This window comes from Euprymna scolopes, chromosome 25 (assembly GCF_053919585.1).
Source record: "Euprymna scolopes isolate OS-2025 chromosome 25, ASM5391958v1, whole genome shotgun sequence".
NCBI lineage: Eukaryota > Metazoa > Mollusca > Cephalopoda > Sepiida > Sepiolidae > Euprymna > Euprymna scolopes.
The window spans coordinates 23662713-23681666 of record NC_136506.1 but is presented as its reverse complement, the minus strand read 5'-3'; the positions used below and the strand labels follow the sequence as shown (position 1 = coordinate 23681666).

The window sequence follows — 18954 nt, the reverse complement described above, 5'->3', positions numbered from 1 at the left end:
ATTTAAAAAAAACAGAGGTGGATTGTTATTTGAAAAAAAATCATAAAAGTTTTGTGAAAACCAATTCTCAAAGTTAATTGATTATAGACTGTCGTACAATTCTTTCGTCGTCATATTGTAAATTTTACTTCCTTACAATTATATATATATACATTTATTTATATATATGTATATATATGTATATATATACATATATATATATGTATATATATGTATATATATGTATATATATGCATATATATACATATATATATGTGTATATATATGTGTATATATATGTGTATATATATAGATGTGTATATATATATGTGTGTGTATATATATGCGTGTATATATATGTATATATATGTGTGTGTATATATATATGTGTGTATATATATGTGTATATATATGTGTGTGTATATAAATGTGTGTATATATATGTGTATATATATGTGTATATATATATGCATATATATATATATATATATATATATATATATGTAAAAATGCCAACCGTTTTGCTTCTAAGTTTTCTTAATTTCCTGATTATAAATTATAAAAATATAAAAACTGTTTTATCGAATTTGAACCTTAAACTTTTGGATCCAAATTTTGCAAAGGAATATACTACTACTGTCTTATACGACAAAAAATAAAACAGATTGACTATATTCGCTAAGGATTACTGCCCACTGATTTCGATGCCTTACAAAAGACATTTGGATTTTTACCTACATTCTACCAATCTTCAAACAATATGGAACTTAATAATACCGTTATACTATTTTCAAGATTAATACTTATTTGGATACAAATTATCATATCTTTTTTTTTTTTGCTTTCAACACTCATTCCCTTTTCTATGTATTTAATCTTTAATATCATTTCTGTATCTGCTATTTAGCAACATGATTTCAGACTAATATTAATATTTTGCTACTGTTTTTACTCTAAGATGTACTTTTATTGAAAATCCATGGATTAAGGAAAATATTTTAAACATTGTATTCCTTGGTTCAAACACTAAATTGTCTATTTGAAAAGTAATTCTTTTTAAATGAAATTTGAATATATAAACTCTAATATATACGTACGATTCGATTATATAAGAATATATACATGTGTTACGTCAATATATTTTTTTTCAATTGGCACAATCAATTAAAATCGATGAAAACGAATTTACATTTCAGGATATATATATATCGGTAGCAAACATTCGAAATATTTTATTGGGTGTTACACGTGTCACCATTCAACGAAACACGTGTAAGATGAAATAAAATATAACGAATAAAAAATATATTGGGTTTTAGAATATTCGTTACCGCTTGACTGGGAACAATCACTTATTTCCATGCTCATCTCCAAAGAGCTGGGTTCGAACTTGGCAAATCCAAATTTTTATTGCGTGTCATTAATCACTTAGCCATTGTCGCCTTCTTTATAAACAAATGATCTACAAGATAGTGTAAAAATCATCGTCTCTTTCTTTAGGCTATATGTATAGAGGATTCACCTAGCCAAAACTGACGGAACGAGAATAAACTACCCCCGTTGGTTGAATTAAAATTTGCGTACGAAATTCCCGAGTTCGACATAAAAATTCCCGTTCGACAAGATGCACACGTTGCATTTGGTAACATTTATTTGTTGTATATATGTTTTTCATCTCTTTTTTGTTTCATTAGTTACAGTAACAAATGCTCGAATCTAACTCTTCTGTTGAGGGAACCTGTATAAGTTTAAATAGAGATATTATTTACTATTAGTGAAAACTTCTAAATGCTTCCACTTTATATATTTAATCCAAGCTTTTGATAAATTCATTGAGATTTTCATCTATATTTTTCACGTGTGTTAAAAGCGAAGAAGTTCCAGAAAACATTAATAATTTCAGAAGAAGCCGATGATCAATAACGACAGAGTCTTGTTTACAGTAATTGGCCAATAAAGGAAAAGAATGAAAGTTTGATAAATCTGGGAATAGGATTTACAATACATTAGCAAGCTCTTAGTGTTATGTTGTAAATGAACAAATGAACAACTTATGATAAATATATATACATGTATTTGCCTCACACAAGTGTGTGTGTGTGTTTGTGTGTTTGCGTGAGTTTGTGTGTTTGTGTGTGTATGTGTGTGTTTGTGTGTGCATGTGTGTGTATGTGTGTGTGTTTGTGTGTGTATGTGTGTGTTTGTGTGTGTTTGGGTGTGTTTGTATGTGTGTATGTGTGTGTGTGTTTGTGTGGTCATGTGTATGTGTGTGTATGTGTGTGTGTATTTATGTGTATGTGTGTGTGTTTGTGTGTGTGTGTTTGTGTGTATGTGTGTGTTTGTGTGTGTATGTGTGTATGTGTGTGCTTGTGTGTGTGTTTGTGTGTTTGTGTGTGTTTGTGTGTGTATGTGTGTGTTTGTGTGTGTATATATATATATATATGTGTGTGTGTGTGTGTGTGTGTGTGTGTGTGTTCAAGAATATATTATTAAATGCAACGGAGATACTTTGCTTTATCATTCCTTTTTTTTTTAATTTTTCCATTTTGCGTGTAATCTTTTTATATAAAAATCCAAAATATAAATAACGTTCCATAATTGTTGTTGTCACGAACGCTTTCGATTCATGACAGCAACAATTATGGAACTTTATTAATATTTTTAGTTTTTATATAAAAACATTATATGGAAAATCGTAAAATTAAAAAAAAAAATGAATCATAAAGCCAAGTACCTCCGTTGCGTTCCTGGATATGACCTTAAACTATATCCAGTGGTGAGGCCCCAGCTTGTGGGCTTTGAGGAGTGTTGAGCCACCCTTTAATTACCATTGCTCCCATGTCCACTCTGACCAGGAGTGGTAGTACCTGTTAGGGTCCCAACTATGGGTTAAATAGAAACCGACTTGAAAACAACAAATATATTCTATTAAAAAATTTTTCTTCAAAATCTTTGGATTCGGCATTAAATAACCCGAAAAGGGTTGATATGCCGTAAAACAAAAACAACCAACCAACCAACCTCCGTTGCATTTAATAATATTTACTTAAATGAAAAAACGCTGTCTAAATATACCAATATATATATATATATATATATATATATATATATGTGTGTGTGGGGGGGGGGGTTGTTGGAAAGGAAAGTGTTCGATTATATAATAATCAGCCGTTGTAACTACACCGTCCAATATTATAACAGCAGTTTAATATTTAAAAATACAATTTTAGTGAGATTGTCAGAAGTAAAATACGCGGGGGTCAATGGTCACTTTCGTTGATTCCCGTTTTCTCGGGTTACGTTGGTGTAACATAGATCTTAACTTTCACAATCGTAAAAAAAATTATCTAACACAGCGGATGAATTTTTACTACATAAATCGATATTGTGTGTGTCGTGCCGTGTCGTGTTGATTCTATCGATTTCAATCAAACACTGGGCATTTTTCTAAAAATATCACTGTAGAAAATCACGGCAGATACGAATTCAATTCTCAAACTCGTAATTAAATCCTCTTATAACTTTCACAATAGTGGCATAATACTATTTACAGAAAGAAAAACGTTTTTATAGAATGATCTATAAAACAACTATCTGCAAGGAAATCAATGACTGTCATAAAACTACATGAAATTTGCTGGGATAAAAATTAGACCAGACACTCCAAACAATCTACCTATAAAGTTAAGTTGTTTTTTTTTAGCTCTGATAATGACATTGATCTACTTTTTCTATTTGACGCTTATTAAAACGAATTTCTTAATACACTGAGTCATGGATATGTGAACGACTACATGAGAGTTAACTAATTTGCATATTCATATTCTCTATCTATATAAGGATAGAGTACTGTTGCCACATCTGGACAGGAGCTGCTAGAAAGGACTTATCCTGCCTTGATAGAGTTCAAAATAGACTTCGTAGCCTCGTCGGGGATGTCCTTTTCTCTTCCCTGCAACCTCTATCTCATAGAAACGATGTTGCGAGTTTGTCTCTGCTTTATCGTTATTTTGATGGCAAGTGCTTGGCTGAGGTCCAATCTATGTTCCCTCTCGCCAGACTTTCACAAGAAACACCCGTCTAACAGATCACTAATTTCCCCCACTCTTTATCTGTGCCTAAACCTAAACGTAGGTTCCATGAACAAAGCTTCTTTCTTAGAACTGCACGCGTGTGGAATTATCTTCCGTTTTCCTGCTTTCCAGCTGACAACAATGTGGTTGTCTTCAAGTCTAACGTAAACAAGTTCTTGATGAACCGTTCCATATAAGTTAATAAATTTACCGAATTTCCATTATTAACGATTACTATATTGCTACATTGTCAAATTTCTACTGTACACTCTTTAACCCTTATCCTCGAGTAGCCTCTTGGCCTTGATAAGTGGTGACGCCTAAGTAAAAAAAGAAAAATTAAATAAGGACTAAGGCTACAACGATTTATGTTTTAGTTTCGATTGTAGATTTATAATACATTCGTTAACTCTTAGTGTTATGTTGTAAATGACCAAATGAACAACTTCTGATGAATATATATACTTTTATTTGCCTCACACAAGTGTGTGTGTGTGTGTATGTGTGTGTGTTTGTGTGTGTGTGATTGTGTGTATGTGTGTGTTTGTGTATATATGTGTGTGTGTTTGTGTGCGTGTGTCTGTGTGTCTGTGTGCATACACACACACACACACACACACATAGACTGGCATATATATATATATATGTTCAAGAATATATGATACTTTGCTTTATTATTCTTTTTTTTTTCCATTTTTATATAAAAATCTAAAATACAAATAACGTTCCATAATTTCGATTCGTGACAGCAACAATTATGGAACTTTATTTAGGCTACAACGCTTTATGTTATGGTTTCGATTCTAGCTGATGGCACCCAAGTCATATTTTTTAACTTTTTAAAATCACTACTATGTATTTGATACAACATAATAATCACTAGAGTATTGGCTCCATAATAAGAAATATGAAATCTGCATACATTTAAATATGTTTAAACGTATCTTACGACGGGCAAAGCTGGGTAGCTTTCTATTACACCCCCCCACACACACACATATATATATATATATATATATATATATATATATATATATATATATATATTATGGCAGTAGAGTTTAGTTTCCTAGAAGTACATCCAATGAAACAACATGTGTTTACCAAAAAGTGCTCAATGAGTAAACAGGGCAGGTATAATAAGTTTATTTATACAAACATTGATGGCTACATATGTGCATACATGTTTCTGTAATCGTACTTGCTGGGGAGATTACGTCTTCAGGATAAGAATTACCTTCTAAAACCCAGAGAACGGTAAATGGGTTTTCGAGGTTAATTCTTGGCCTGAAGACGTAATCTCCCCAGCAAGGACGGTTACAGAAAGCATGTATGCACATATGTAGCCATCAATGTTTGTATAAATAAAGTCTCTCTCTCTCTCTCTCTCTATATATATATATATATATATATATATATATATATATATATATATATATATATATATATATATTGCGAGATCTAGACAGGGGTCGTGTGATCATCTATCTTGCCTCGACAGAGTTGAAAACGGCTTTGAAACCTTTCTTCTTTCTGCAACTTCTTTCTCACAGAAAAAAAAACGTTGCGATCCTGGCTCTGCTCTATCCTTATTGTTTTGGCAAGTGCTTGTTTGGGCTGCAATTTATTATCCTCTTTGCAAAAATTTCACAAAAACCACTCATCTACCTACAACCGCTATCAACAATTTTCCCCATTCGCTATTAGTTCTTAAATCTTTGCGCAAATTCCATGTACAAAGCTCCTTTTCTTGAACTACCCATCTGCGGAACTCTGTTCCGTTAGCCTGCTTTCCAGCTAGCTACAATATGGTGGGCTCCAAGTTCAATGTAAACAAGTTCTTGTTTAGCCTTCCTTTTTAGTAGTTAATTTCTATCCAATTTCCAGTGAGCACCGTACATTCGTCAGCCACCATCCTTGAGTAGATTTTGGATCTAAATACGTGGTGACTACCGTGTAAAAGATATTATTGGCCCGGATTTAAATGAAATCGTTTCAGCTTTTTCGCATAAATTGTAATAAAATAATTAATTTGGAAACTTCCCACGCCTAATTCGTTAATTATTAATTTTCGAGTTGATTTGGGTAGTAATTGGCGCCTATTCGATAATGTAAATTAACTTAATTACCTCAACACTTTCTACTCAGTTTCACTTCGGCCGCTTTTGGTGCTCATGGGAAAATAACAAGAGACTTATGGGATCGGCAAGAATTTTGAAATTCAAATTTCGAGCGATAAATCATCGTTAATGCTTTGTTTTGTCTGGGAGTCACTATTCATCAAAGATGAAGCTTTATGAATGTAAGGATGTAGTGTGGCAATCGTTAATCGTGTAAATAGACTAGATATTGCTCCGTTGATGGGAGGCTTGATATGGATAATTTCTTTCTTTTTTCCAATCAAGTTTTTATCTTGGTTATCGAAAAACGCAGAACAAATAATTCGATTCTTCTAATTAAATCAAGATAATCATTTTGACTTCACAAATAATAAACAGTACCCACACAGACAAAGCGATGTAGATCAAATGAAATGCTGGTTTTTACTAGGCACGGCCAACAAGTGAAAGAAAACAAAGTAGTTTTTAACGAATTAAAATCTATTAAAACTTTTGTTTTTGTTTTTAACGAATTAAAATCTATTAAAACTTTTTTTTTAACGAATTAAAATCTACAAAAACTTTTGAATTAAAACTGAGCAACTTTTCCCCGCAGAACGATAAAAGCCTGAATTTTATCATATGAAAAGCAGAATAATATATATAGTAAAGGTACTTATGTACTTTTGTTACCGTGCTAAAATAAAGTTATTATTTTGAAAATCATTCTTAATATAGGGCGGGGACGATGTTTTGTATGTATTCTATTCTTCCACCAAATAATTTAGTTAGAAAAAAAGATATCGTGCAACTTTAAATTAATCTGAAAAAACTATTTTAAAATAGTACGGTAACAAAAGTGCATAGGCACCGCAGTTAATTCCAAAAAATAGTTTCATAATAATATAAATGAAATCATTTATTTTTATCAGCCTGTCATGTCTTTGTTTACACGAAATATATTTTTATTGCAAACTATAATAAAATAATGAGTACTTATTCTGTAATCCTTAATTAAGGAATGCTGAAAATGTGCAAATTCGATGATTTTCTGAATTTTAGTGCATTTTCAAATAAAAAAAGGCGCGACAAATTAAATTGTACCAATATTTAGAAATTGAAATGAAGCAACTAATGAAAATCTAAAACGTTTATAACAGAAAAAAATGTTCTAACCACACTTTTTTTAAAAGAAAACTTTCACCACTCTCTAAACCATAGGCATGGCCCAAAAATGGAAAAATAAACAAGCAGTTATTTTTTTTAAAGAATTAAAATCTATTAAAATCTATTAAAATCCATTATTCCTGAGCAACTTTTCCCCCGGAAAGATAAAAGCCTGAATTTTATCATATGAAAAGCAGAATAATATACTAAGTTTTCTACTATTTTTAATAGAACTTTAAATTAAAAATTTTCAAAAAACATATCATTCACCGCCATTTCTGTCTCGATTGCTAAAACATTAAAATATATTTTAAATGGTTTTTAAACCAAATAATTCTTTCTCATTCTAAATAAGGTTAAGTATGATTTGCTATAAGAATATGCAAACATATTATAATATAAGTACCTGAATTTCAAATTATTCCAATTTTTTATATCACTTCAGATTTACGTAGCGTAATTAAACAAAAAATGATAGTTTATAATTAAATATAGAAGCCTGGAGGCGACTAAACAAACAATATTTAGCCACGTATTTTTAATTAAGTAAAGGGTTTAATTCTTTTTTTCATCAGTTATATATATATATATATATATATATATATATATATATATATATATATATATACATATATATATATATTTGTTGTCTACATAACTCCAGAAGTTAAGCAACGATCACGCTTGCCAGATGTGTAGATAAATAAAGAATAGGGGTTGTAGGCAATTTATATATATATATATATATATATATATATATATATATATATATATATATATATATCAGTTAAAAAAGTACACCATTATAAAATTCATTCTTTACTTAATATTTGGTGAAAATGTCGTACTAAATGGATAATTACTTGATTTTTAGTAAATTCTTAAAAAGAGACTCCGTCAAAAAATACTCCTTCCTTTCGTTTTGGCCCTGCCTAGTTTTTCCCCTTGTAGGCATTCAAGTTTTCTTCAATAGGCATTCAAGTTCTGTCACATTATACACTGTTTCATGTTATATCTAAAATATGGAAATAACTGTAAACATCGCTGAATTCAAGCAGTCATTGTAATCATCAAAGGTTAATGATTCTTTTCTCTGTTCAAAACTCTAGCAATCATTTTTCAATGCGTCGAACATAATTGCTGGCTTATGTGGATCTTCTAAAACAAAACGTCGCTTATTTTATAGATTTAAATATTTAAAATCAATTCCTATTTAATTAGTTTTGCGTGGCTTGAAGACGATTTGTTTATTCAACGTGCCATTCCAACCAGACGTCGTCGTTTTCGACTTAAAAGATTAATTCGAATTTGTACTACCATTACAAAAGTTGGACGTCTTTCTAATATTAAAATGAAAACCGAATAACAAGATGGCCGCCAAGATGTTTACCTCACTACTTTTTAATTAAAACCAAATTACTTTAAATAATAATTTAATAAATAAATAATTACTATACTTATTAGTGAACTAAAGAGGAAATTTGGATTCTTCGGATTACTTTAAATAATAATTTAATAAATAAATAATTACTATACTTATTAGTGAACTAAAGAGGAAATTTGGATTCTTCGGTTTACTGTTCTCAAATTGAGTGTTATTTTAATAACGTTTCGGTTGATGTAACTTCTGAATATCTTCAGGTGTATCTTGTTGAATTCGAGAGTCTGCTTGGAATTTTGATCGAAACACTTTATTTAATTCAGAGGGTAGTATATTCTCATTCTTTCAGCCATGACAAAGTAGAAGTCATAAGTAAATTGCAATTGTATTTTGAGTGTCGCCCACACTGAGGATTGAACCGTCAACCTTCGGCAGAGTATAACTTGAATGAATTTTACCGAACACTTTTCAACGACCAGTTGTGAAGTAGATATTGCGGAATTTCAAATTTTGATTTCAAATGATGTATTTTCAAATACGTTTCCGTTAAAACGCCTTTACGCTGTAAATCATTAAAGTAACGTTTTTCGCTCTATATAATCGTTTAAATTATAATCGTTTTAAAACAATTATATCTTCTTTTCAGAACGTTGAATTCAATATGAAAAAAAAAAGCAAATCCGTATAACTTTCTTATTACAATTAAATCTAGGCAGAGAAGCTGCTAAAACAACTCGCGATATCAACGAGGCCTTTGTCCTAGGAAACACTACTAAACGCACAGCACAATGGTTGTTTAGGAAATTTCGTAGGGGCGATGAGAGTTGAAGATGAGTGTAATGGTCGGCCATCGGGTGTTGACAGCGATCAATCAAGAGCCTTAGGCGAAGCCACTCTACACACAACTGTTCGAGAACTTGCTTCTGAATTAGACGTAACGTATACGACGGTTTCCAACCACTTGCGAGAGATTGGAAAGACAAAACAACTTGATAAATGGGTGCCTCACGAATTGAACAACAACTAAAAGAAACGCCGTTATTAAATGTCATCTTTCCTTCTTCTACACAACAAGAACTTACTCGTCTCGCGACCGAGTTGTGACCTGTAATAAAAAGTAAGTTCTTTATGACAACCGGCGACGCTCAGATCAGTGGTTAGACGTCGACGAAGCTCCACGACACTTCTCTAAGCAATAGTTGCAACAAAGGAAGGTACTGTTTAGTAGTCTGCGACCGGTCTTATCTATTATAGTTTTTTTTATGCAGGCGAAACTATGTCAACAAATGGATGAAATGCATCAGAAACTTCGACAACAACACTCAGTATTAGTCAACAACAGAAGCCTAATTCTCCTCCATGACAATGCCCGACCTCTCGTTGCTAAACTGACCTTGAGGAAATTGAACGAATCATGCTATGAAACTCTGCTTCATGCGTCATACGTTTCAGATCTCTCACCTGCCGGTTACCATTTTTTCAAGCATCTCGACAACTTTCTGCGTGAGAAGTGCTCCAAAGGTCTAAGCCCTCTCAAAAACACCTTCAGCGACTTAATCGCAACTAGTACGATGAGATTCTTACGTTACTGGCATAAATACACTTGTTTTGCGTTAGCAGAGGTGTGTTGATTCTGATGGTGCTTATTTCGATCAATAAATTTCTGTTTAAACCAAGATCTGTTCATCTAAATTTAAAAGTTAAAACCCGCAAGAACATTCTTGTCAACCTGATATTTACAAATTCATACTCATTATATCTTAGGTTTTGCCTTCTATAATTTTAAAATTCATACGAACATTGCTTTATAATGCATATAGTTTAGTGGAAATAATTGAGATTCGTAATGTTTGTTCCTATTACATGAAAATAATAATTATTTAAGTCGAAAAGGTAACGATGTCTCGAAAGACAATTTACACCGCCTGTAAGGGTACATGCCCGTGCAATTGTGAGGCAAGGTTTGTGCAATCCCCCAACCACACCTTCCTGAATCAGAACTGCTTGAGTCTTATGCCAAGGAGAAGTCGAGGATGACTGGAAGCAATGTCGAGATAAGTTGAGAGAACATACATTACCTGGAATTTCCAAATGGTCACCTATTCTAATACTGACCAGGCGCAACATTGCTTAACTTTAATGGTCTAATAGGAACCAGTGTACCAATGTGATTATGTCGTACGCGTTTAGAAAGTGTGTATAATTCATTATATACATATGGGCTGAAGAATCCATCTAATGTCTATCATCTCCTTAATCTACACACACGAACGCAGCTTGTTTTCAATTTTCTTTTATGACATACTGATAAATATAGTTACGACTATGAGGAAAGAGAGAGAGAGATATGCATTCAGAGATCGGTCATTTCATCAGATACTGAGATTAATACAGAGGAATAGATGAAAAGAAAAATGGTTTTGGGCGCCATGTTATGCTCGCACATATTGTTTGATTGTCCGCCTTCATTAAGTATTTTGGCGGGAACGAGCAGATGTTCCATAGAAATTTTATCCGAATCTCTCATAGAAAGTTGAACAGATTTTTTTTTTTTTTTTTCGGAAGAAAAAGTATGTTTAACTTTGAATTGCCCGCTGGCGTCATCCTTTGGAATCCTGAAAAATCAATTATTCCAAGCTCTTTCGCCAACTCATATCTCACTAATTGATTTACCGTAATTATTGCGCTTTAATAATATCTTATAAAGTGAACATGAACTAAGTAAACGATTTTTTAAATTATAAATTTATACATACCTGAAACTAAATTTTAAAATACATTATTATTCATTAAAATATATGTGTTTCTAATATAATAAAACGCGATCGAAGCCTTTCAAATATATATATATATATATATGTGTGTGTGTGTGTGTGTGTGTGTGTGTGTGTGTGTGTGTGTGTGTGTGTGTGTGTGTGTGTGTGTGTGTGTTGGTGCGTGTGTGTGTGTAGTGAATAAATAACAAAAACTATAATCGAAAATTCATGATGTTGACCATCTTATAATTTATTCGTTTAATTCAGTTGACATTTACAATTCTTGACAGTATCTGTTTCGTAGCGCAAAATAAATCACTTAATTAATATATCAATCAGTGAATCAATTATGCACTTAACTCATCAGAAGAAATAGCAACAATCAATCCGTCGAAAGGAAATTAAGTGTGATTTGACATGATTAAAATCCGAAAATTGGAAGAGAAGCTACAAATACCTTTAATACGTTTCCATTACGCTATTTTTAATTTCGCTACGAAACAGATACTGTCAATAATTGTAAATATCAACTGAATTAAAGGAATAAATTATAAGATGGTCAACATCATGAATTTTGGAATATAACTTTTTGTCATTTACTCTCTATATTGCTCCGTAATTACATGTAGCTTCTTAAATAAGGATTGGTATATATTATGAGGAAATATATTTCTACAAATATATATATATATATATGTGTGTGTGTGTGTGTGTGTGTGTGTGTGTGTGTGTGTGTGTGTGTGTGTGTGTGTGTGAGTGTGTGTGTGTGTGTGGATGTGTGTGTGTGTGTGTGACAGAAGTTATGCAACGATGAGCCTCGTCAGGTTAACATAGGTGACCATTTAGGAAAACTAGGCGCTGTATGGACCGCGCCGGTAACGTAGAAATTTTCACACACACACACACACACACACACACACACACACACACACACACACACATATATATATGTGTGTGTGTATATATCACCATATACATTTTATAATTGACTATATATATATATGTATATATATATATGTATATATATGTATATATATATATATATATATATATATATATATATATATATATATATATATAGTCAGTTATAAAATGTATATGGTGATTAAGTTACACTGAATATTCCGCGTTTCATCCACTCTAGGATTCTTCAGGCTTAAGAAGCCTGAAGAATCCTAGAGTGGATAAAACGCGGAATATTCAGTGTAGCTTAATCGCCATATACATTTTATAACTTACTAATTTGCTCCACCTACGTATTGAGCACTTTTGAAGTAAATACTTAAAGTTTACGCATAAATCTATACTTTCGTATGTTAATTTTATGTGAGGAAATTAAGTATATATATATATATATATATATATATATATATACATATATATATATATATATACGCGTGTGTGTATGTGTTGTGTTGTGTTGTGTGTGCGTTTCCTAAAGCAAAGGTTAATAAAGAAGTGAATAACGCTTAAGTTATTTCTACAGAAATTGAACACACTGCTTCATAAGCCTCACCATAAACTCACTCTAATCTAAACTTAAAATGTGCATGAGCAAATAAGGAAATACTGGTCACCGTTAATTATACTCATTTTTTATTTTTTGTTTTTCTTGTGCTTAAAGAAAACTGATTTCGGATCCGATTCACGTATGCAATACGCACAGAATAATTATGATCCCCGCGAATCAGGAAATTCACGCAGAAAAAGATTTTTGATTTCACAACGTCTATGATAAAATGCAAGCATGTTCATGGGATATTTTCGGATTTTTAAAAAAAATTTATTTGCAATTAGAATAATAAGTACTTGTTTTTTTGTCGATTTCTACGTATGAGCTCCATCCCAGCAACTAAGTTGCTCCAAAATCCACACGGATGATTTGTTAATAGGGGTGAAGCCTTTGAGCAGAACCAACCACACTTTTTGGTTAAACCATTAATCTTCGTCCGTGCAATGGCTGCCACAAGACATCGCGTGCTTATTCTTTATAAATCTAATATATAAACGGCTATATGTCGGTCTCCATATTTTCAAACGCTATCTCTACCGAAACAAAAGTCGCAGATCGGCGCTAAGGGCCTCAAGTGATTGGATATTTTATTCGCCGTTTTTTATGGGTCTTTAGCCGGTTAAAATGGTTTTTAATGTGTCAATAATTTAATTTAATGGGTCAAAAATTTTAGAAATCGTTTAACATTTTGTACATTCATCTTAATATATATTTCATTTTTAATCGGTGTATATGCGTGTCACCTTGGTAGACTGGTAATATCACCAGCTGTGAATGCTTCAGTTTCGATTCTAGCGGATGGCACTTAAATGTTTTTTTTTAACTTTTGAAATCACGAGTCTATATTAATATATACGAAATTTGGAAAAATTAAAATATCATACTTAAGCGTATTTTACGCCCGGGCAACCCCACCACCATTATATATACATATATATATATATATATATATATATATATATATATATATATATATATATTCGAGCACATCTGATTAATTTTTTGTGATATCTTTTCGATTCGCCGAGCGATCTTTTTAATTCAGTCGACATGTTGTATGAGATGGCTCCCAAATGTTGTTGTTCAGCCATATTCTACTCAAGCGCTTTCTATCGATGCATCCGATTATCATCAGGGGGCGGTTGTTGTTGTTGTTGTTGTTGTTGTTGTTGTTGTTGTTGAGTAGAATATGATTGAACAGAAAATCAGAAGAAAGAACAATTCTGTCGTGTTCAATCAGATGTGCTTGAATAATGACTTGCTGCCAAAATATACGAATATATATATATATATATTGGTATATATATATATATATATATATATATATATATGTGTGTATGTGTGTGTGTGCGTGTGTGTGTGAGTTTGTAATTAAAAGAGAGATTATTCGTCTAGTACATATTTATGCAAATACAAGCATCAACAGTAACTAACACCAATTAATATTATTGTTTATATTGTTTATATTGTATGTACATGTATTTAACTAAAATAAATAGATTTTCTGTTAATAATATGTAAATATTGACGAGCATGATGCGTTAATGGTTTTATTTAATCCTAAATCCTATTTAAATTAACAAAAGTTTTGTGTTCGTTCCTTTGCAGCTCATGATCACTTTCCAAAAGGCTGGACACCAAATTAGTGATGTGGCTATCCTTTACGCACTTCTCAGCACATCTTTATCTGGATTAATGAACCCTTTAATCTACGGATTATTTTCAAAGTTCTACAGAAGTGGATATCGACGGATTATCTTGGGAATATACGATATTTTTTGTGGATGTTGTCGAAAGGAATTTCAATCGATTCCGGGTAAGAAATAAATTTATTGTATCCATTTATCTTTGTCTAGCATTTGCTTAATTAGGCACATAATAAGACAAACATAGAATTATCGTTGTTTAAGAAAAAAATAACTGTGTTGGCTTAGAATGAGCCACAGTATAATTTCAGTGGATTTCTCACACACGCACAGGCACTAACATACAAACACGAATACACACACACGTATATGTATTATTGTAAGATTTATCATGAAATCATTCTTTCTTTTCTGATATGAACATCTAAAATGAAAGAAGAAATTTACATCCACGATTTAAGTTTTTTTTTAACTACAGATCGAAACATCGTTATGTCGGTGTTTCGGCCTTTATACATGTCTGCATAAATAACATTATATATATATATATATATATGTGTGTGTGTATATATATATTCATATATATCTACACACACATATATACATACCCCCACGCACACGCATACACACACGCACACGCATGCGCACACACACATATATATATATAGATATATACACATATATATATATATGTGCGTGTGTGTGTGTAGTAATCTAGTGTATTCAGATAATGTTTACTTTGTTTAAAGACTATTACTCACTAATAGATATATTATTTCGCTGCACAACGCTCTACTTCAGATGTCCCTATAAGTCTGCGCCCTTATGACCATTATCCTGTTCTGTCTTCCTATCAATGTGTCTTGTTTGAGGTGAACTAAAGCAATATATATATATATATATATATATATATATATATATATATGTACTCCGTCGATATATATATATATATATATATATATATATATATATCTGTACTCCGTCGATATATATATATATATATATATATATATATATATATATATATAACAATGCTGAAATTTATAGCCGCCGTGCGTATTTTTTTCATAAAGTAGTTAATAATTTTCATAAAATGTTTACATAAAATAGCTATTCAATTTTATGCTTTCGATATAAATGTATCCTTTTCAAATATAAACATTTTTTTAAATATGTTAACATCTGTCTGTGCTAGAAACATAGAAATCTATATTAGATATTTGTCCGTTTGATGATGATAACGGTTGCGTTATTACCGTATCTTTCTGTTAAGTTACATTATTGTTTCGTCTACCCGCCCGTTTTTTTTTTTTGACAGTTTCTGTAAAAGTCTGAGGAAGCTACAGACGGCCAAAAAAACGCTGTATATATAAATGTTTAGAGGTACAGAATTTAAATACAGTTTTAAATATAATGGGCGGAAGTCTCTCGAGAGCTCTTTCAGCTGTCATCTCATCAGGAGAAAATCGATATTATTTTACGCTATCGATTTTCTCCTGATGCGATGATAGATGAAAGAGCTCTCAAGAGACTTCCGGCCATTATATTTTTTCTGATAAAATACAAAAATAATTATAAAATAACTTTTTAAATATGGTCACTAAAACTAGATTGCAAGCTAGGTCTGGGCAGTCCTCAGAACTAGTGAGTTCCCCTAGGGCTTACCACCCAAGGAGGTCGGAGATGTCTCGACAGGGTCAAGCCGTTGTCATTAGTAATATAGAAGTAGGAACTCCTTCTTTCGAAGTGGCAAATGGGACTTGTTCGGCCGAAAATAATTTTAAGGTTGCTCCTTGTGGAGCACCCTTATGTAAAACTTGTAATATTCTCATAACATCTAAAGAATATAAGTCAAATGTGACTAATAAAATTTACTATGTTGTAAATCATTCTAAAGAAGATTTGTCATGTAGGTCCCAAAATTTGGTCTACCTGTTGTCCTGTAAAAACTGTAATTTACAATACGTAGGAGAAACTGTAATGCCTCTAAATAAACGCATGAATTTGCATAGGACTAGCACTAAGGGATGTATTCATGTTGTTAAACATTTTAAAGAAACCTGTAGTCAGTCGTCTTTTTCCGTGCAAATAATTGAAAAATTTAAATGTAATGGATATAATAGTCTAGGTAATGTAGATAACGATATCCTAAGGATGCGTCAGGATAAGGAAGACGATATAATTAAAAAAATGCGAGTAATTTACCCATATGGGTTGAATAGTAAAGTTAAAAAAAATAACCTACAAGATTCTGAAATTATAGGTAGATTATATCCAGCTTTGCCTCGCGACGGTATTAGAGATAGAACTCATGTTAATAGAAATAATAGAAAATCAGTTATTTCATGTGAGGATTTTTTTAGTAAAATTAAAGATATAATTATTAATAAAATTTATGAGTCGTTCAATTATATAAGAAAATTGCTTAATCAAACAAAAAAGAAAGTTTTGAAGGAAATAGCATCTAAAATATTATTACAACCGGATATGATATATAAGAAGGACTATTTCATTCAATGGTATGAATATATTCTAGATATAATTGACACTAAATTATATAAGCCACCAGGGAACGATATAAAAAAGAAACCTAAAAATGTTTGTGTAGTTTTGTATGAAAATAAAGGTTTTGATGATGTAAATTTACCTAAAATATTTAATAAACAAAAAAATATTCAATTACTACCAAATGAGTTCCAGAAAAAAGATCAAAAACCAATAGTTACATATAAACTAGGGCCAACAATACGCAATAAGATTTTTAATTATAAGAAAACGGTAGAACATATAAATATAAAAGATAATAATATAAATATTCCAGAATCTGAATGTAATTCCTCTCCGTTCTGTAATAATGAGATAAAACATGTAATTACAGGAGATTTAAATATAGTAAATAATCCTAAATTAAGAAAACTACTTAGTAAGGGTCCAAATTATAGAAAACCTAAATGCCTAAATTACACTAAATGCGTTAAAGAAGTTACTAAAGCACTAGAAGGTTTTATTATGTCTATGGTAAAGAAATATAAATTAGCACAGTCTACGTTTGATGCATGGAAAAATAGTATAATTGAATGCGTAAATAAAAAGGTTAAACATATAAAACAATTTAAACGCCCTAGAAAAACCAATCCTCTTTTAAAAAATTCAGAAATACGGGAGGAACTTAAAATACTTCAAGAAAAGTTCGTAATAGTTCCGATTGATAAAGCGGCAAACAATATAGCCTTTATATGTAAAAAATATTATATACAACGGTTATTGATAGAAGTAGGACTTATAGGAAACGATTCGGATGCTTATAAAGTAAGTAATAGTAATTTAGATAGTATTATTTTGAATAATAGTATTATTAATGAAAAAGTAGGATTAAAGTTAGAAGATAAACACAAAAATCTTCCATGTATGTATTAGATACCTAAAATGCATAAAAATCCAGTTGGGGCTAGATTTATTGTAGGTTCAAAGACGTGCATCACTAAACCTCTAAGTAAAGCTATATCTAAAATATTTAAATTAATTATAAATCAAATAAATAATTTTCACCTGAAAAGTAAATTCTATAGTAATATAAATCTATTTTGGGTAGTAAATAATTCCAAACCAGTGAAAGAAAAATTAGATAAAATAAATTCCAGAATAAAAGCAAAATCTATAGCTACTTATGATTTTAGTACGCTATATACTAAAATTCCGCACGAAAAACTTATAAAAGAATTAAATGATACTGTAGATTTGGCTTTTCAAGGTGGAAAAGGTAAATATATAGACTTTTCAAACTCTAATGCTTTCTGGTGTAAAAATAAAAATAGCAAAACTAGTATTTCTAAAGGTATTTTAAAAATGCTTGTAAGTCATCTTATTAAAGAATGCTATTTTCAAATAGGAAATAAAATATTACTCTAAACGATAGGTATCCCAATGGGATTGGATCCGGCACCATTTTGGGCAAATTTGTATTTACATAGACTCGAGTATATATATATGTCATCATTATTAAAAACAGATATATCTAAAACATATAACTTTCATGGGTGTAGGAGATTTATAGATGACCTTATATGCATAAACGATAATGATGAATTCGAAAAAAATAAACATCTTATATATCCAAACGAACTAAAATTAAATTGTGAACATAGAGGACAACAGGCTACATTTCTGGGTTTAGATATAAAAATTGAGGATGGAATTTTTCTTTATAAAATATTTGATAAAAGAAACGCTTTCCCCTTTAAAATAGTACGTATGCCCCATAAGGATAGCACCTGCCCCGTTTTTGTGTTTTATGGAACCATTATGTCAGAGTTTTTGAGAATAGCTCGCGTTACTCTAAA

At 31.1% G+C, this 18954-nt stretch overlaps 1 protein-coding gene across 1 annotated transcript in view; it reads left to right on the top strand.

Moving 5' to 3' along the window:
- The window catches only part of LOC145247290 (neuropeptide SIFamide receptor-like), a 199112-nt gene that overhangs the window by 135110 nt on the left and 45048 nt on the right, over nt 1-18954 (top strand). The window contains exon 3 of the mRNA XM_080108910.1: nt 14577-14784. Coding sequence (XP_079965036.1) covers nt 14577-14784 — 208 coding nt within the window. The remainder of the gene's footprint in view (nt 1-14576; nt 14785-18954) is intronic.